Source organism: Octopus bimaculoides, chromosome 8 (assembly GCF_001194135.2).
Source record: "Octopus bimaculoides isolate UCB-OBI-ISO-001 chromosome 8, ASM119413v2, whole genome shotgun sequence".
NCBI lineage: Eukaryota > Metazoa > Mollusca > Cephalopoda > Octopoda > Octopodidae > Octopus > Octopus bimaculoides.
This window is the reverse complement of record NC_068988.1, coordinates 95,722,253-95,742,336: the sequence shown is the minus strand read 5'-3', so window position 1 is coordinate 95,742,336 and position 20,084 is coordinate 95,722,253. Positions and strand designations below refer to the sequence as shown.

The following is a 20,084-nucleotide window of genomic DNA, read 5'->3' as shown; positions in this document are numbered from 1 at the left end:
ACACATACACAATATACACTACATACGCACATATACACTACATACGCACACATACACAATATACACTACATACGTACACAATACATAGGAGAGAGAGCAACAGCGAGAAAAAGGATAGAGATAAACGGGCGGGAAAGAGAGATACAGAGAGATAAAGAGAGAAGGGTGAGAGAGAGAGAAAGAAAGAAAGAAGGTAGTAAGAGGGTTAAGGTACTTTTCCTCCATTAATAACGATCTACTACTACTACTACTACTACTAGACGTATTCAAGTGTTCAGTGCGCAGGTCTGTCTGTCTGTCGGCCAGTGTTGTAAAAGGTTGAGTTTCTGGTAATTTCGTCCCAAGTTTCTTCTCATCTCTCCTTCATGATGCAGGCTGTTTGTGTTCTGGGATGTTCCGACTCTGTTTCCGGCAAAATATTCTTCAAACAAGAGGTAAACTTAATAACAACAAATGTTTTAATTTCACTTATTAGGTTCCATATATCCTTAATTTTACTCTTTCTTTATCTTATATAATAACTCTTCCAACTCTATTATGTATATTTATCTATATATACACGCGGGCCCTAATCAAGCACCTAATGAACTGTTAAACCGAGACTTGAAACGGTTAAAACAAAATCTAAGCAATTTAAATATATTTAGTTTCTGCTTTTATGTAAGAAATAAGGTGTATAATATGTAAAAATTATACACATGTAGAATCATATCTGTGTGTGTGTGTGTGTATATACAGGGTTGGCCAAAAGTCACCTGACAGTAAATCAAACCCATAAATACTTAATATTCACTTTTTATTTATTCATTCCAATTATGAATGTTTAATAATTGAATGCTTTGAGTTAAAATCACCGTTTTCTATTTTTTGTTTTGTATTTTCAGCATTTGTCTATTTATTAGCGAAGTCTCAAAATAATTTTTTCATTTTAATCTTGGAATTAAATGGGTTATGGTTTACTGCCTGGTGACTTGGCCAACCCTGTATACATATATATGCCTCTGTGTATATATATATATATACACATACACATACACAGGCATATATATATGTATGTGCATGTGTATTATACACCCTGTTTCTTATATAAAAGCATTTAAATTGCCTAGATTTCGTTTTAACCGTTTCAAGTCTCGGTTTTACAGTTCAATAGGTGCTTGATTAGGGCCTGTTTATATATATATATATATATATATATAATGTGGTGTGTGTGCATGTATATGTATATAAAATGTTCGATCTTATTGCAAATGTAGAACGTTTATACAACATTTGCAGTAAAATTACCGACGTAATTTATTTAACATTAAAATAAAAATCTCGCTTTTCGCTTTTTTTTCTCGTCTATGAATTTCTAACTGTATTTTATTTACAAACTCATTAAAAAAATTCTAGATCAGTCGAAATACGGTTGTATGGTGTTAAAATCTTTTCTCAAGGACATTATTTGTAAGTCGCTGATAACTTTGCCCAAGGATCGAAACTGCACATATTTTTCATTTTCGGTTTGTCTCTATATTACATTGATGTAATTTTAACTGCATGACCTGCTAGAAATACTAGCTAAATCTCCCTTAAAACTCATTCTGCCTTAACATCAGATAATGTAATTCTAAGTGGATGGGCGTGGTTGTAATCAATTTACTTATTAGAGCTAAACAATAATGGACAATTCTAAACAACTGCGAAATTTCTTAACTATCATTACCCCTACGCATTCAAAAATAAACGGCATTAATTTCACTTCCGTATAAAACCCGTTTTTTCTTCCTTTTAACATCTGTTATGTCTGTCACATTACTTATCTATTTGTATCTACCCCCGAGGAAGTCCTCTTTCTGTGTTTGTAGAACCTGATCTGGTGGGTGACAAAGTCCAGGACCCTCCTCTCAATGTCACAGTTCTTTCGTAGTCCCCCCCCCCCCACATGTAGGAAGTCTCCCTTGGCTGTGCTACTTATGCCCAAGGCAGGTACAGGGGTCAAATGCCGTTAGTAATATCAGTTCAGTGTATTATAATTATTCGATATGCATTGGAAGTGTTTTAGTTACTGATATACTTTTCTGTGACCTTAACATGTAATTAGCATATATATTATATATGCGAAAGTAAAGAATCTGCACACCCGGTGTTTAGGGTTAATATATTGGGCGGCGAGCTGGCAGAATCGTTAGCACGCCGGGCGAAATGCTTAGCCGTATTTCGTCTGCCGTTACGTTCTGAGTTCAAATTCCGCCGAGGTCGACTTTGTCTGTCCTTGTTTGTCCCCTCTGTTTAGCCCCCTTTGGGCAATAACGAAATATATATTGGGTTGGTGCATAATTATTGCGGCTTTTTTTCAACAAATTTTATTCAACAAAAACAATAACATGTAACAACATCTTGGCAATCTTTCGGTAAAAGTCTATGGCGTCATGAGTGAGCAGTCACACACTGCCTCATGACCGACATCATGTACTAATTCCGAAACATTGATTATTCCGGAGCGTATTCACCATCTACTTCAATTACTGCTTCCCATTTGCTTGGCAGACAGTCATTTAAAGATGTTTTTGTTAAATATTGTTGTTTTTGTTGAAAAAAAAAAAAAAAAAGCCGCAGTAATTAATCACCAACCAAAGGGTTTGAAATAAAATTTTCAATTTACTGTCTTTGCAAAACAGAAATAATCGTTTCTTCATAAAATTGATATGAAATCTTACTTTCATAAACATCTTACTCTTTAAGCAACATTACTAATTATAATTAATCCAGTTTAAATTTTGTTTCTTCCTCAGTATTCCATTTTTAAGCAGTTGGGTAGGTTTTGCAAATGATTTAGCTGTTTTTTTTCTAGCAGGTCGAGTGACCTCTCATAAAAGCTATATCGTTATTTTCCTAAATAGGTTAAATTCGACATTGGCCCACTTTGAACACCTTTTAGATAATTTTAATTAGATCCGTTCCATCAAACCATGTAGTGTTAAGCTTGATTCAATGTTTCCCCCACGTGTTGTTGGTTCGACCTAGTTCTGCCGTCTTGCCCTGACTCCCTTACTTTAGTCACGAGTGATACTCATATTTATTAGTGTTTTGTCGTAAAAAGTAAACCTTGTAACTACTTCAGCTTTTTAAGCACACAAAATTGTGTGCTTATATAATATTTCAGAATTTGTGGTCCGTTTGTTTAATCCATATAATTTTAGTCATAGCTCCGACTACTTAAACTGTCGTGGTGACCGTTCGTACCACTTTCCCGTTCTGAAACTTGGGCAATTAAGAATATTTTAAACATTGAATAAGAAAAATATGTTCTTAAACTGAAGAGACATCATAGAAACGACAGACTGGACTCTTCGAATACTTGTAAAATTATGGTGTTATTTTATTGATAAAAGATATTCAGAACAGTAATTCAATTTAATCTTAATTAATCACAGGTTCCCTCTGTTATCTCATAAAATATCGTTTTTACCACATGTATAGAACGTCTGAATGTCTACAAGAAATCTCTACTGATTGACTAAAATATATCATAAAATTAACTCGGTTTAATTAATTTTACTAATCAGTTACATAAAATATTTTTGTAAATCGGACAAGAATAACATGTTTCTTTGGTCTTTTCTCTTTTCAATTGACGCTTGTTTATGTACATCATCATCGTCTTTTTCCTACTTTATATTGGACATAATTACTTATAATCCTGCACACAGAATAGGTAAACCATTCTAGAAGCTGGAAAACGAAAACAACAATTCCTTTCCTTTTTCTTTTTTTTTTGTCCACTGCTAGTTTGTTTAGACATGGTTTTCATTTAAATTTCCTGATAATCTAAATACAGTTGTCCACCATGGTTCGTACAAGTAGAACCGAGATGCAGGAACTGGTGTTGGAATAGTGATGGGAGGAATAATGGTAATAATCCTTTCTGCTGTAGGCACAAGGCCTGAAATTTTAGGGGAAGGGGCCAGTCGATTACATCAACCCCATTACGCAAGTGGTACTTAATTTATCGACCCCGAAAGGATGAAAGGCAAAGTCAACCTTGGCGGAATTTGAACTCAGAACTTTAAGACAGACGAAACACTGCTAAGCATTTCGCCCGGCGTGCTAACAGTTCTGCCAGCTCGCTGCCTTCATAATAATAATAATTATTATTATTATTAGAACATTTGAACTATTGTTTTATATGTAACAATACATATTGTTTATTGCGGTTGCTACAATAACTCGCATTCTGAGATGAAAAGGAAAATAACGTCCCATATGAATGGGGGGGGGGGACACACACAATATCAATGCTTGTTTATTGTTTTAGTTTAATTCTCCAGAATGGTGAATAAGTAGACACAATGGAACCTCAGACAAAAGGTCATGCAGTGTGTTTAGTTATTCTTTGTTTCCTTGACCATGGAAAGAGAAAAGGCAAAATTTGACTTCTGTCTGATTTGAACCTAGAACCAAACACCAATCAAATACTAGAGTCTCTGCTTCCCTAAAATGGATTTGTTCTTCTCAGATATTATTTCAGCAACCCTTCATCCTCTCTCTCTCTCTCTCTCTCTTTAGTACTCCATTTTCTTATTTGCAATTTATAATGTAGGACATAAATCTCCCTTCCTGGAGGATGTGTCCAAAATGTTGGATTTTCTACGCACGACAGTACTGCCTGACTGACACTAGTGCCAGTGGACCGTTAAAAGCACATCCGAGCGTGATCGTTGCCAGGGCCACAGATTGGCTCCTGTCACAGTCATTTCTCATTGCCTTCATGTGACTCCCACATTCGAAGATCGTGCTTCACTACCTTGTCCCATGTCTTCCTGGCTTTATCTCTTCCACAGGTCCCTCCACATAAGCATCAACACAGGTTAACAGATAAAGCAATATCTCACAAGACATCTAATGCTGTCAAGGGTTTTGTTTGTAAGTTGTAGCAAGAGGGTCTTGTTTCTTCAAACCTTTTGTACATCGCTCGTCATCGACGTCCGTTTTCCATTCTGGCCGGCGTTGGTCATGCATTGACAATATTTCCTCAGGATGTGGATTGTGAAATCCAGACAAAGCATCGTTAACTTTTTTATAAATGAAAGAAAAGTATAGCATAGAACAATTCCATTTTGTGTGGTGGAAAGATGGAATATTCAATTCCAAATCTTAAAACTATTCAAGGTTTCCAACTGCAGATTCCACTCCCAAAGTTTGTTTTGATCCTTCTGTTTTGGCATCAAATAATGGCTAAAATATGATCTTGTCCAGACATGCCGTACAGTTTCTGTTGCACCAGCTGAAAACCATTGACCCCTGTTTTATGGAGTCGGTTAAAGGAAGGAAGGATGACCTGGTCATGATTGCATGTTATATAGATGTGCTGTAGTCAGATGCTTAACAAATTTGCTTAATCACAATGTCCCAGGTTCAAATGCATTCCATGGCTTGACAGCAAAATTGGAAACTGTGGAAACTGGAAGCCTGTTGGATGGCTGGTTTCTGGAATTCAAAGATCCAGTTCTTGTCTCACTCTATCATTCTGATTCTAGCATTAATGGTGTCTATGGAATACTCAACCACTTCCATGGCTGATTCAATAAGTTTGGTTGTGGGGTTTAGTGAGCAAGTGAAATTCTGACTGGCATCCATCCTGTGTATTATACATGCAGAATTTATACATTATATAAATTAAATAAATTTTATGTGGTATATAAATGTACAAGAGTAAACTTCTTCCTCCATTTTGTTATTGTAACATGTGTGTGTGCATTTGTAATGTTTTCAAAAGCTGAGGACCTGAATTGTCTTTTCAGTGCAGTAATGGACCTGTGAAGGTTACAGGAGAGATTTCAGGAATGCCCGATGGCAAGCATGGGTTCCATATTCATGAATTTGGAGACAATACTAATGGTAAGGAACTCTTTCTCTCTCCTTTAGAGTTTTCCCTGTCTTTGAAGTAGTACTGAGAATGTGAAGAGACCCCCCCCCCCAATGTGAAACAGGTGTAACTGTTTTTTTTTAATTCTAGTAAATATCTGGTAGTGAGGTGTATGTTAACAAAATAAATGTTAATCAAGAAACTAATTAACTATGTTTCAGTCATATGTCATTATTGTTCAGTTTTAGTCCATGTGGTGAAGCGTGACCTTCGAACGTTGGGCCTCACAGAGGTAATGACAAAAGACTCGGCAAATAAAGTGAGTCCACAGCTGTAACGTACACCAGTGTCGCATAACCAACCCACTCAAAAATACCTTGGATCATAGGGTGACATGCCATGCTTGAGGAGACCTATTGAGTCCAAGTACATCAAAACCAAATGGAAATTGTAGTTGTGAGCCCCGTGCTAGTGGCATGTAAAAAGCACCCACTACACTCTGAGTGGTTGGCGTTAGGAAGGGCATCCAGCTGTAGAATCACTGCCAGATCAGTTTGGGGGCCTGGTGCAGCCTCCTGGCTTCCCAGACCCCAGTCAAACTGTCCAACCCATGCCAGCATGGAAAGCGGATGTTAAACGATGATGATGATGATGATGATAATTTCTATGCATGCATGGGTTAGACAAAGTATATTAGAAATCAATAGCTGAGATCGTGTTCTTCAGCCAGTCACCCTTCCTGTTCAATTAAGATGGTAAATAGCATGTCAAACGGCTGGTGGTCATTTGTTTAAAAGGCCATGTAAAAAGCACCCAGTACACTCTGTAGAGAAAGGGCATCCAGATCATCATCATTTGACGTCTGCTTTCCATGCTGGTATGGGTTGGACAGTTTGACTGAGAACTGGTGAGCCAGGAGGTTGCACCAGGCTCCAATCTGATCTGGTAAGGTTTCTGCAGCTGGATGCCCTTCCTAATGCCAACCACTCCGAGAGTGTAGTGAGTGGTTTTAACATACCACCGGCACAGGAGCCAGTCAGGTGGCACTGGCATCGGCCATGCTCAAATGGTTCTTTTGATGTGTCAAACAAAACCAACATAGACAACTGGAGCCTGGTGCGGCTCTTTGGCTTGCCAGCCCCTGGTCAAACCAGCCAACCCATGCCAGTATGGGAAATAGACGTTAAATGAAGGTAACCAATGTCACACACACACTCACATACATATGAGCTTCCATACAATTTCCATCTATGAATTTCTCTCAAGGCATTGATTAACGTGGGGCTTAAAATATCAGTTGTGGGTCCAAAGTGCCAAATGGCAGAAGAACCATTACATGAGAATGGTATTAGTATTTAGGGCTCTCTCTCTCTTTACATTTTGAGTTCAAATTCCATAGGAGTTGACTTTGTAGGGTTAATAATGGACAGTTGATTTTAAAAACCTAATCTAATCTAATTTTCTTTGAAATACAGGATGTGTGAGTGCTGGTGCACATTTCAACCCAGAGGGTAAAGAACATGGTGGTCCTACTAAAGAAACTAGGTAAATATTTTTTAGAGTTTTTTTTTAAACACCGAATGTGTGCTGCTCCATAACTATTGTAGAGCTGGATGAGGTCAGATATCTTTATTCAGGAACAGCTTGATGTTTTGGTGAACAGCATTGGAGAGCACAAGAATTAGTTGTTGTTGGGAAGTTAGTGGAGATGGAGGACAGGAAGCCATCTGAATATTAGGGGAGTTACCTGTATCATGATGACACACGAACTGCGATTAGTCTTTTGGTGTCTCCAGTGAAGATGGTCATGCTGCCCAACATCTTTGAACAGGGCCTTGGGCTCAATTCAGACAGCTATGTGAAGCAACTGGAGACTGTGGTCAATCCCTGATTGGAGAGGGTTGCTACTGGGAGGTCATATGTGTGGCAGCAAGATTTGATTCCTTGCCATAGCTCCAGAAAGATTTTAGAAGTGATTGTCAGAATTTCATCAGCCCCCTCAATTTTCTGGCCTTCTCACCCTCTTCCTGCTTTTGTAATCCCATGGATTACTACGTGTGTGGGGCGTGGTTGAGGGCAAAAGCTCGCTTGATCTCGATTTTCAGTATGAATACGGACTGCGAAAGCGTGGCCCATTGATCCTTTCCGAATAACAGCAGCGAGCTATGCGTCCGCCGAGAGGTGTCAGCCGTTCTTTCTGCAATACCAAGGCCAAGCTAGTGGCCAAGATGAACGTGTGCAAATATCTTCTGAGAAACACAATGAGGAATGCCAGCTTTGCGAGCTGTGTTGAGGTTGTGGTGGAAACTGAGGGAAGGAAGCTACTTTGACTAAACTTATCTCTCAGCCATAACCTTGTTCATTTGTTTTTAAATACTTTTTATTTTTGGCTGGGGTATTTTCTTTTCCTTTTTAAGCAGACTGTCAAATTTAGCCGACACACTCTGTATGTTCTTAATATGTAAAATGTGCATCAGCTTATACTTCATGCTTCGATTACAGATGTTTTCAAAAATTTTGGCAGTAGTGGGTGACTGGGTGGGTATAGTTTTAAAATTGAATCCTTTCACCTGCAGCTGTCCAATTCACAGCAATAGATGACCACTGCTTTAATCTCAATTACTGCTGCTCTGTTATATTAATGGCCTCAACATTGAACTCTCAACAGTAAAAGCTTTCCTATCTCTCACTCTTGTTGTAAGCAGCCATGTCTCTCTAAACCCTGTGTTCCGTTGGCTGACAGTAATGAGTTAGCTTCTAAAGAAAAGTAAAAACCAACTACCTGCAACAGATGAGTGAGTTAACTTATTTGCTGTGTGCCATAGAAACCAGATTAGTATAGTTGTGTATCTTTATAAGCATCTTCTATATCATTCTTTCCATAGATACATCTTTGATAGGCATGATGCTGTTTTTTGTCTGAGAGGAAATCTGTTCATAGGCACATTTAAAAACACTATATTAAAACGAGACAACCGTCCCAGCAATGTCAGACACATTTACCCTTATTACAGCTTGTCCAATGACATATACCCGGTAGTCACATACCCAGATTAAATCTGCCATCTCCAATATATAGCAGACGGTGAGTGATACATTCACTGACGTTGCTGAAAGTTTGCTACACCAAAATAAACTCAGTGTCTACAACTGAAACGGCATTGAATTACAAAAGCCATTTCTGTAACATACTCAACATTCTGAATTTAGTTCAGACCCCTCCCGCCTGCCCAGTACTACCTTTGCAGACCACCAGTGGGAACCACTGGTCTAGATGATTCTTTCTGAATGTAAAAAATGTTGTTCTTCTTCTCAGGCATGTTGGTGACCTTGGTAATGTTGAGTCTGCTCAGAATGTAGCAAAGGTGAATATAGAAGATGCTGTAATAAGCTTGAATGGACCAAACTGCATCGTTGGAAGAACCTTGGTGGTAAGTTCACTGACAATTTTACAAAACCTCACTTAAACCTTCAGCAATAAAGCTTGCCAGGATCCGGCCTTTCATACCTACCCTGCAATGTCATTCTAAAAATAATCACATCATCAAAATTTCAAAGCTACGAGACACAACCGTTCCAACCTGAATATGATTGAGATTTTTGTAATTACTTGTAATTCTGACTTTCAAGGATTTTATACTTGAAGATTTTTTCAAAAATATAAAAGAAAAAGGAAGAGAACGGTGGTTTGTCTTAGGATGAATGAGATGGAGATGTAGAAGTGTGTGAATTTTTATCCAGTGAGGAAGAAGAGTATTTTGATAAAAAGAGGGGGAGATCTTCAGGGTGCCATTCAAAGTATTTTCAGTAACATCGGTCAAAAGAAATGGGATAACAAACCTTCCTGTTTTTACTGAAAATACATTGCGTCATTGGTATTCAAATATCTGCTGACGGGTACAAAAGTTAGTTACTGCCGGATTGGCTCCCGTGCTGGTGGCACGTAAAAAAGCACCCACTACACTCTTGGAGTGGTTTGGTGTTAGGAAGGGCATCCAGATCAGGCTGGAGCCTTGGCTTGCCAGTCTTCAGCCAAACCGTCCTACCCATGCCAGCATGGAAAGTGGACGTTAAACGATGATGATTGTTGATAACCCTCTTGAGTAGAATTAATTGAAAGCAATGTGAATGAGTATCACATTTAACAGAGTAATCTAAATGCTGACTGTTTGGTTTTTCATTTATTTCTCCAGGTCCATGAAGACGTTGACGACTTGGGTCTTGGCGGTCATAAAGATAGCAAGACGACTGGAAACGCCGGGAGAAGACTTGCCTGTGGAGTGATTGGTATTGCAAAATTGGAGAAATAAGTTCAATAAATCACTGAATTCCAAAATTATTTTCATAAATGTTAGTTTTCAAATGAATAGTTTTGTTGCTAATAAAGAGCGTTTCTTAATTTATCATTTTCTTCTTGTAATGTCTGGGTTTTGGGGCATTTTTGCAGGTTTCGTCCAACATGCTCATTTAATATCCGTTTGCTATGCTGGCATGGGTTGGAGACTTTGGCACGGAGTTGGCCAGACACTTCAATTGTCTGTTGTGGCATTTTTTCTAGACAGATGCCCTTCCTAATATCAAATTCCTCTTCTGCAGCAATACACCATACATTAGTTTGATCTATATGCACTCATTCAAGCAGTATTAACATGTCTGGGGATTCAGGTTCTTATCAAACCTTACTAAAAATTACAAGAAACATTTAAGTTGGAACAACCTCAGAAACTCAGATCTAACAGTATGAAAACTTTTGTCAGCCACGTAATACTGTGTTCAGCATTTTCGCAGTTAATATTGAACAAACAAGATGACAAAATATCCATCAAATGTAAATAATTCCTCATCTCTTAAATATACAACTGTATTTAGAACAATATTTTTAACCCAAACGGCTGGAATGTTTCCATGGGCCGGTTTGACAAGGCATACAGAATAGAGATTGGTTGTAGTGAAATCATTGACCATAAATGCTAAAGCCGATTTCAAATGGGGTCAAAATTTGTTTCTAGCAACCGCCAAATCCAGTTGCTCTTAATGTTGGCACCAAAAACAAATTGCATCAGTTACAAACTTTGGAAAAAATTTGAACAAGTAACTGCATCAATTATTAGAATTAATATTTTAAAAAGTTTTTAGATAAAATTAGAATGAAATGAAATCTGTAGTTTACTGTAAAAAAAAAAACTAAACTACAGATCATTTAATCAAATATATAGAGGCATTGTTTTATAGCGAGGCCACTTTTCTGTTGCTGGACCATAGCTGGGTTTTCTTTTTGTTTTTCAGTAAAGGCCTCTTATTTCACCTGCTTTGTAAGGTGAAAAGGATATTGATTGTTAGTAACTTCTTTTTTTTTCCTCCTCAAAAGTGCAAATGTAAAAATAACAAAGTAACTGCAACTTAAAAAGCATTTCCCAGCAAAAAGCTGAAATGCTATGAAATAAAGTAGAATCTAGTGTTTGATTTAATCCCTGTGGCCCCAGTCAGTGAGGAACTACTTCATTTAACATTGTATGTAAAGGAACAAGGGCAAACCATTTACAAAGGAGACTTTTCTTTTTAATCAAAACCCAATAGATTTATTAAAGAGGAAGGGAAATAGTAAGTCCTCTTAAATATGTGTAAAAGAAAAAGTCTGCTTTGTTTCTTCTGTTTCCTGAAGTTTTTCAGGAAATAATTTCACACTGCTGAACGGAATCACTTTTACATGGATGTAAACCAATGTTGAGAATGGGATGGCTCTCTGTTTCCATGGCAGCGGAAGAGAGAAATGTCTCGTCACCTAATAATGTTACAATGACAGCATTGCTATTGTATGGTGTCTGCAATTAAAGGATAGAAAGAGAATGGTATTTCTGGTTCTGTCTCCATGACAACAGCAGAAGGATAACTGTGATCTAAATAACATTCCACTGACAATGGCAGTTATTGTCTGAGTGTAATCGAAGGGAGATAGACAGGCAGAGAAGTCCTGGCTGCCCATCGAGCATCACAGAGTGAGCGACAGATTAGTTTTCGTTCAGAGGGGAAGAGGTTTAAACTGGAGTAAATAACCAAAAACAATGGAGTTCTTTCTAGCTGCCAGGGAATGAACAATAGAAAATTAGAAGATATTAATCTCAAGCAGATGAGAAATGAAAAAAGGGTGGGCAGGTATTTGTGTTCATGTTGATGGTTGTCATTTGAGGGAGGTTTCTATAGAGAAGAATGAATCCAGCCAGTCCCACCACATCAACAGATACTAATGTATTACTATTTCAGTAAATACAAGACTGGACTCGATCTAGTGTCCATATAAATTATCACAGTGTCTAATATCTTTTATTTTTGTGGCCAGGCTGGGGCACTGCCTCAAAAAAATGTCCATAATCTCAAAATCTCACAGCTAATTCTGGAGTTGAGTACTGAATGTTTTTTTTTTTTTCTGGATGAAAGAGAGAAGCTGCAGAACTGATGGATGGTGGGAAAACAAAACAAATACAAAAGGAATGAATTTACAAATTTTAATAAGAAATGTCTGTACAATGTAAGAGTCATGAAGAGATGGAAGGGAGAGGGGAACCTAAATAAAAAAAAATTACCACCTGTTCTAAGTTCTGTATCTGGAACTTGATCTGAAATGAAAAAAAAAAGTAAAATCACATGAAATCATCAGACGAGAAGATTCCAAATGGAAGGACGGGTATACTTAATGGATAATCAATCAATCGACAGAAAAATACAAGATGGTTTGGCTTTAAATAACATGTCATTTAACAACAAGCACAAACACTATCAGCTAATACTACTGTTTTGAATGATAACAAAATGTAACAAGAAAAAAAATAAAAAAAAGAAGCAAAACAGAACCACCAGTATACCTTAATGAAATTATCAAATATACAAAATTTACAGAATATTACAAATGCTACCCATCAGCAAAGAACATCCATAGGGGTTAGGTGTTTCTTCTCTGGTCACTTTTAATATATTTAGGTGACTCCAAGAAACAAAGCAGGCAAACAGTTTCTGGAACAGTTAAGATGAAATTTCAACACAATAGCAACACCTCCTTTTAAGCCTTAAAAATCACTTTTTTTTCTTCAAAGGATCTATGTCAGTCAGTATCATATTCTTAAAGAATACAAAATAACTATAATTAAATTAGTTCTTTGTTTACTTATTAGGGAAATGTAAGTTAATTAGTTCACTAATTTTGTTTCTTAATTTGAAAACATGTCCACACCATAATGAGTATAACAAATAAATAACCTAACTTCAAATAAACATTAAATTATTGATCCCAAATATGTTCTTATTAAAGAATTTTCTGAAGTTTTGGAAATGCTATTCTCACCATGAATTTAGCAGCAAGTCCTCCCCAAAATAAACTAAGCAAGCACCAATTTCCTGTTACAGGAAACGACCCAGATGCATACACACAAATACTAACAGTTATAATGAAACATTCTAAGTTGGACTGAAGTAAAATATAAAATAAAGGTGGCAGGAACCATAACAGCCCAGACTTGTCTTGGATGTGTTATGGACATCTTAATAGAATAGAAATTAGTTCTCTTGTAGAATTACTAATTATAAATGCAATCCTTGTAAATTTTATATAAATATTCACTGTACAGACCAACAGTACACTCATATTTAATAGAGAGGATTTTGATTAATCCTTTATAATAAATCAGCTCTTCCTGTATAAGCTGTAAATGAATGTAACCTGGTCTCTTCAAAATAGTCATATCTACCACATGGACACAGTAAAATATGACAGGTGTGAGTTACATTGACATAGGTATAAAAAAAAAAATATTCATAGGAAGAATGTTTAGTTTCCCCCATTTAATTCAGTCAATAATAAAATTACTTTTAAATTGGGGGGAGAAATAGACAAGAGTGAAAGAAATTGACACACACAAAAAAAAAAAAAAAAAAAGCAAGACATGAAATATGTAAAATTTGATAAATGAAATGTAGCCCCACCTTGATCTGGATCTAGACTTGTATTTGCCACTTGATCTCTTACCGCTTCTGTCATAATCACGTCTATCTCTTGAAGAATACTTGTAGCGCTCTGAACGCTGTTCATACCACCGGTCATAGCTAGATTTAGCATTATGTCTTTGGCTGCTACCGTGATCGCTCTCAGAGGATGACCGACATCTCCTCCGCTTAGACGACTGTCGACTTTTTGAGGTAGAACTTCCTACACTACTATAGCTGCCTTCTCTTGTCGGTACCAAATCACATTCATAATATTCCTTGCTAGGTTTACGATGACCACTACGACTACTCTGGTAGTATTTGTCATCAGAAAATCTGTCCCCTCGGTGTCGTCGGTTACCACTCTCAGAACTTTCCCTGCTGTATTTCTCACTAGTAGCGTAACGGTCAGACCCCCGACTATGTTGACGGTCGTAACTGTCTCGAGAGCCACTACGTCGGTACCTGTCATCGTCAAGACTACTCTTCCTCCCACTTCCACCACGCCTCTTAGACTCATCTTTGCTAACTTTACCCCCATCAGGGTAGTCGTGTTGCTTCGACCTCCCATCACGTTCTTTCTTCTTTAAATAACTCTGCAGCTTCTCATGGTGAAAGACTTTGGCCAATTTCTTCTTCTTTTCATCGGAGCTGGAAGAACCAGACGAAGAACTTCCGTCACTGCTTGAGGAATCTGTCGAACTATTAGAACTGTCAGAGTCAGAATAACCTTCTCCACCGCCATCATCATCATCATCATCATCATCATCGTCGTCTTCATCATCATCACCTCCACCACCACCACTACTACTAGAGCTGCTACTACTACTACTGCTACTTGAACTGCTGCTACTGCCGCTGCTGCTGCTAACAGATTTTACACCAGATTTCTTACATGATTTCAAGTCTTTTTTTGATACAGTTCTTGTCTCCTTAATAAATTTCTGATTGTCTTTCCCACTGTCAGCAGATGGTTTCGACAGACTAATTTTGTCACCCAAACTTTTGTCTTCATTGTCATCAGATCTAAGATCTTGACCAGAATTCTTGTCTTTTCTGCTTGGGATGTTATATGAGGATTTATCAAGACCACTTTCAATATTAGTTGAGGCCATCTTCTCCCGATATGAAACAGGACTTGGCTCTGAAACAGAAAAGATTTTTGAGATGGGAAACTTAGTTTAGAGTTTTATCAAATACCGTAAAAACCAATGTATTTTGCGCACCTGTGTAATTTATGCAGGTGATTTTCAGGATAAAAGCTTCTACTCATGTAAAATTCGCACCCAAAAGTTTTCAGAATTGCAAATATAGCCAGCGGAAAAAGGTTTTCAATTTAGTTGTATTTAGCATAATTTCACTTACTTATGATTAGATTTTATTAAATTTTCATTACATAAAAATAATTTCTGTTTAACAGGTATCACATTGAAAGCTATTAAATTACGAAGTGTTTGTGTTGTTTATAATAAACTTTATTTTAAGTTTCTTGCTCACAAGAGACTATGTCTGATCTTTAGCATACTTCTGTATGTCTTCTCAAATCACAATCACAGGAAAAGTTGGTAAGAATTACTAACAAAAACAAAGCTGATAAATATGCACAGGTGTTGCAAATTAAGTTTAATTACCAATAAACATTAGCTTGGATGACACTTTACTCAACCGACAGAGGAAGGTGACCGATCAAGCTGATTATGTAAACAGAATTCTTTTCTGCCTATTCTTGTCGGAACCTTTGATATGGAGTATCGAAATTTTAATCCCTTTCACACTTATAAAATGTCAAGCAAACTTTAAAATTTCTCATTACCATTATTGTCAGTATGGGCAAAACTTATGAATCGTTTACTGCAAAGGAAAAGTTAAATATGCTCAATATGCATTTGAATGTGGCAACAGAGCTGCTGGGGGGCATTTTAATGTAAACGAAGCCAATGTTCGAAATTGGCGTAATCAGTGACAAACTTAAAACTATGCTTGGTAATAAACAGACAAAAATAAAAACATACAATCAAGATTAGCCATATCATTACATTTTTTTTTTCAGTCAGGAATGTCCATATCACTATGTATGTCAATGGTGCTCCATTACGATAGGGAGAAACTCCAAGCAATGTAAAATATGGACCAGACCGTGTTTACCAGCATGAACATCAGACTTCAAAAAGTAGTTAACCATTTAATGGTTTTAATAAATTTATACAGAAAAAGTAAGCATTACACCGTCTAGCATAGATAAAAGTCAACTTCATAACACTTAAGCCATTTTTTTCTCTGTAAAAATCTATTCTGACATTCTTCATCATCATCGTCATTTAACATCCACTTTCCATGCTGGCATGGGTTGGATGGTTTGACTGAGATCTGGCAGGCCAGGAGGCCACGCCAGACTCCAATCTGATTTGGCAAGGTTTCTACAGTTGGATGCCCTTCCTAACACCAACCACTCCGAGAGGGTAGTGGATGCTTTTTAAAGCACTGGCATCAGCCATGCTCAAATGGTGCTTTTTACATGCCACCAGCATATATATATATATATATATATATATATATTTTATATCATAGAAAATTAGAAAGTTAATTCTGGCATTCAGGATTCTGGAGTTGCAGAAATCAATAAATCATAGGGCTTTAAGAGTTTTCAACACTATGAATGGATTTATTGGTTGTATGATGTAGCAAGTAACATTACTTGACAGGGTGCTCCAGCATGACTGTAGTCCTCTAACCAAAGCCTTTAAAAGAATAGATCTGAAGGTCAGTGAATGTCTCTGGTCATGCTGCTCTCCACACTGAGGGGTCACAATTTCAGAATTATGGATATGTGATGAGAATGTTGTGGGAAAGAATCACAAGATAGATTCTTCAAACTGAGCCAGCTGGCAGGAGACCCAGGGGTAAACCAAGAATGTGATGGTTGGATAATATCCATAGTCTTGATTGGTTGCACTTGGGAATCCAGCAGAAATGTCTAAAGACAGATGATTCTGATAAAACCCACTGGAGGGGTTGACTAAGGAATAACGAGTGGAGAAAATGGATGAATTGGTTGTTATGATGTAGGAATTGGTAGCTAAGAAACTGTTGTAAGAATTCCTCACCTGCGCCACCATCAGAGTCAGAATTACTGTTATCAGAATTTCTGCGTTGTTGCCGAGAGAGCTGCCTTTGTCGTATTCGTTCATGGAGTGCATTGTCAGATTCTTCATCGCTGTCATTGTCAGTAATTTTGCTTGGTTTATAAGGAGTTTCCTCATCACTGCCAGAGTCTGAACCAACACCTAAACAAAAAGTGTGAAACTATTAATTATCGGGATAAGAAAGAGGTTCAGTTTGTCATTAGAATTGCCAATTAAACACATCTCCTATTGCAACAAAAAAAGTGTTTCATATATTAATAAAACAAAAGAAGATTTTTAAAACAATCGCTTACCATTTCCTGTAACGGAATTGACATTTCAAAGCCAAAAAAAAAAAATGTCAACAACCAACATAATTGTTTTAGTTAAGAGGAAAGGAGAGACAATGGACAAAGGCAAGATAAGGAAATATTAATTGTAAACAATACTAAAACATTGCACTGGTTATAGATATGTAGTTATCATCAATGTTTAATGGAATAATAACCATCTGATACCACCAGGAAAAGAAGCATATCTGCCAATAAAGCTCTATTCTTTCATAATCAACAAAGGCACCATCTCTCATTGTCTCATGTCAAAGCCAACTTTACGCATTGAGAATGAGATATTTTATAAATACGGCTTTTTCTTTTCATTACAAAACGAATAGCAATGCTAATATCCTCTCTCTTTTACACTCGGAGATGGACATAGCTGAGAATATGGTAATGTAATTAATGAATTGCTTCTTCAGGTTGAAAGAAAAACCTAGCAGTCAGAAATAGAAATTCTTTAGGGAAGATATTCTGTGGGGAAAGCACAGAAGTGAAACAAGAAATAATTTCATTGTGGTCCAATTAACCCACTGGCTGCCTTCAATTTTTTTTTTTTAAGAAAGTAGGCATCCAGCTTCTAAGTTCCTATCAAATAAACACCAACAGTATTGAAGATAAAATGTGGCCCTTTTTTATAGATCTTAAAGATCATTAATTAGCAGCCCTTCACTATTTTTGTCATCTTTAGTTTGATAATCAAGCATAACCCACTTCTGTATAGATTATCTTCAACTCGGCATCAAACCGGTAAATGTTGCCTGCAATATTTAAATGGTTTGCAAACATTATCTCATGCCATTTTAACTGTCCATCAAGTAAATCCAGACAATATAGCAAACAAAATATATTGACTATGTCCTTACAGTTGTTTTATATAAAAAAAAAAGAAAAACTTATAACTCGTGTGTCAATAACATACAAGTTTAGAGTATTTTCATGTAATCATCATCATCATTATCGTTTAATGTCCGCTTTCCATGCTGGCATGGGTTGGACAGTTTGACTGGGGTCTGGCAAGCCAGAAGGCTGCACCAGGCTCCAATCTCATCTGGCAAGGTTTATTCCATTTTACATTCCCTCCAAAATGGCAGATGAGGTTTAGTATATAATTCAAGCAAAAAATTCCATTTAAACTGAAGGGTTTACAAAGAAAAAAAAAAAGTTGAATTTTTAAAAACCTCAAATTCTAAGAGAGAATCACAGTACAACTCTAATTTTCAAATAAAACAAATTATTTTAAAAATCAGAATTTAAAAAAATCTGATCCGTATTAATGCTGTTTATTGTAAATTGGAATCAAACAAGAATAAAACAAACACTGGCTTTCAAAATAATATCAAAGAAGAGATATGAAAATGAATTAGAAATGAAATCATTGATATTTGTTTGCTGAACTCCTTATTAGTAGCAGCAGAAAGTCAGAAGTTGAAGGATTTGGATAACAAGAGCCTTCAGGACAGCAGAAAGTCCTTCAAAAGTTAATGAGGGGAGAAATAGTAAATGAGAAATATTAATAAAATATTGCAATAATATTTCTCATGAGAAGTTTTTTTTTTTTTTTTTTTTTTTTTTTTTTTTTGTGTTGACAGAAAAAAAAGGAACGAACGGTACTTACCAAGGGTTGACAAAGAAGCCAAAGCAGTGGAGTTGGCAAGCTGCTTTGCTGGGGCTTACATACAATTATAAAAATCATAATTAGTCATGGTAAGCATTCAAGAAGCATCAGTAGGAAGACGTCTGTAGAATTAAAAAACACAGCAAATGGGCTGCAATAGATAGCAGGAGCACTGCGCCTCCTGGCAGCCCCGATGAGGACGTGGTGATGGCGCACACACACACACAGTGAAGGCAGCATCAGCATTGTTTTATCAAGTAACAAGGTTTTCACTCTGAAACATAATTCTTGAACAGCATCTCATCAAAAAATACTCACAGAAATACTTAGACATGTTACCAAAGCAGCTCAGCTCAGTTTCATTGCAAATAGTTACGGCTAAACAAAACAGATTGTTTTCAAAACAATTACGAGGCGAGCAATTTAAACATGATACCAGATCAACATCCAAACAAGTGATGATAATAATAATAATAATAATAAAAGCCTAAGGATGTAAAAATATTGATTCAACTGTCAAAATTTCTATAAACATGCAACAGCATGAATATTTCATTATTGAATAAAATCAAATTTTGTCAGCGGTGAACTGACATCTAATGAAAATGTCCTCGTTAAAGAACTGAAGATTCAATCAAAAATTGTATGTATGTGTGTGTCTGAGTACACACAGACACACACATACATAAAACTAAAACAATAACTAAAACAACCAAACAAATGTCAATGAGTACATAACAAGACTAAATATTGAAGTTAACAGGAGAAAAAAAAGTGTTTAATTAGCATTAAAGCAATTAAACATGTTGGCTTTTTAATTAAGCTGCAGAAGAAGAAAAATAAAGGTTTACTGAGGGGAAACTTATTCAAAGTACACATGGTTGTTGGTATTTACTTAGAGTACAACATATTTCACCAGGTCCTCTGCTGTTCAATGTATTCCAAATATCTTAAATCATTCACCAAACAAAGAACTGCAACATGAAGCTTCAAATAAGGATTCCAGTTTCCAAGTAAACAAATTCTTTTACACAGAATTCTTCTCACTAAATATTTTTGTAAATATCGTTATTATTAGAAAATTACTATTTTTAAATCTCACAACAAGAGATATTCAGCAACAGTACTTTGGAGTAAAGATTGTTTGCCAACATAACATGGCAGTCATGGTTTAGGACGAATGT

At 36.5% G+C, this 20,084-nt stretch overlaps 2 protein-coding genes across 2 annotated transcripts in view; one reads left to right on the top strand and one right to left on the bottom strand.

Moving 5' to 3' along the window:
* The first annotated feature begins 235 nt into the window (after window positions 1-235).
* On the top strand, window positions 236-10,254 carry LOC106868255 (superoxide dismutase [Cu-Zn]). Its single transcript, XM_014913431.2, has 5 exons — window positions 236-434; window positions 5,787-5,883; window positions 7,327-7,396; window positions 9,168-9,282; window positions 10,045-10,254. The coding sequence occupies exons 1-5, from the start codon at window positions 366-368 to the stop codon at window positions 10,159-10,161; spliced, it is 468 nt and encodes a 155-aa protein (XP_014768917.1). The 5' UTR covers window positions 236-365; the 3' UTR covers window positions 10,162-10,254.
* A 2,086-nt stretch (window positions 10,255-12,340) lies between these two features.
* The window catches only part of LOC106868248 (arginine/serine-rich protein PNISR), a 39,572-nt gene continuing 31,828 nt past the window's right edge, over window positions 12,341-20,084 (bottom strand). Inside the window, exons 10-13 of the mRNA XM_014913418.2 lie at window positions 18,901-18,954; window positions 16,930-17,109; window positions 13,826-14,969; window positions 12,341-12,465 (exon numbers count right to left, since the gene is read on the bottom strand). Coding sequence (XP_014768904.1) covers window positions 12,441-12,465; window positions 13,826-14,969; window positions 16,930-17,109; window positions 18,901-18,954 — 1,403 coding nt within the window. The 3' untranslated portion in view covers window positions 12,341-12,440. The remainder of the gene's footprint in view (window positions 12,466-13,825; window positions 14,970-16,929; window positions 17,110-18,900; window positions 18,955-20,084) is intronic.

Coding starts and splice junctions, on each gene's coding strand:
- LOC106868255 (XM_014913431.2), top strand. CDS start 366: ATGATGCAGGCTGTTTGTGTTCTGGGATGTTCCGACTCTGTTTCCGGC. Junction 7,397..9,167: donor GGTCCTACTAAAGAAACTAG/GTAAATATTTTT, acceptor TCTTCTTCTCAG/GCATGTTGGTGACCTTGGTA. Junction 9,283..10,044: donor TCGTTGGAAGAACCTTGGTG/GTAAGTTCACTG, acceptor TTATTTCTCCAG/GTCCATGAAGACGTTGACGA.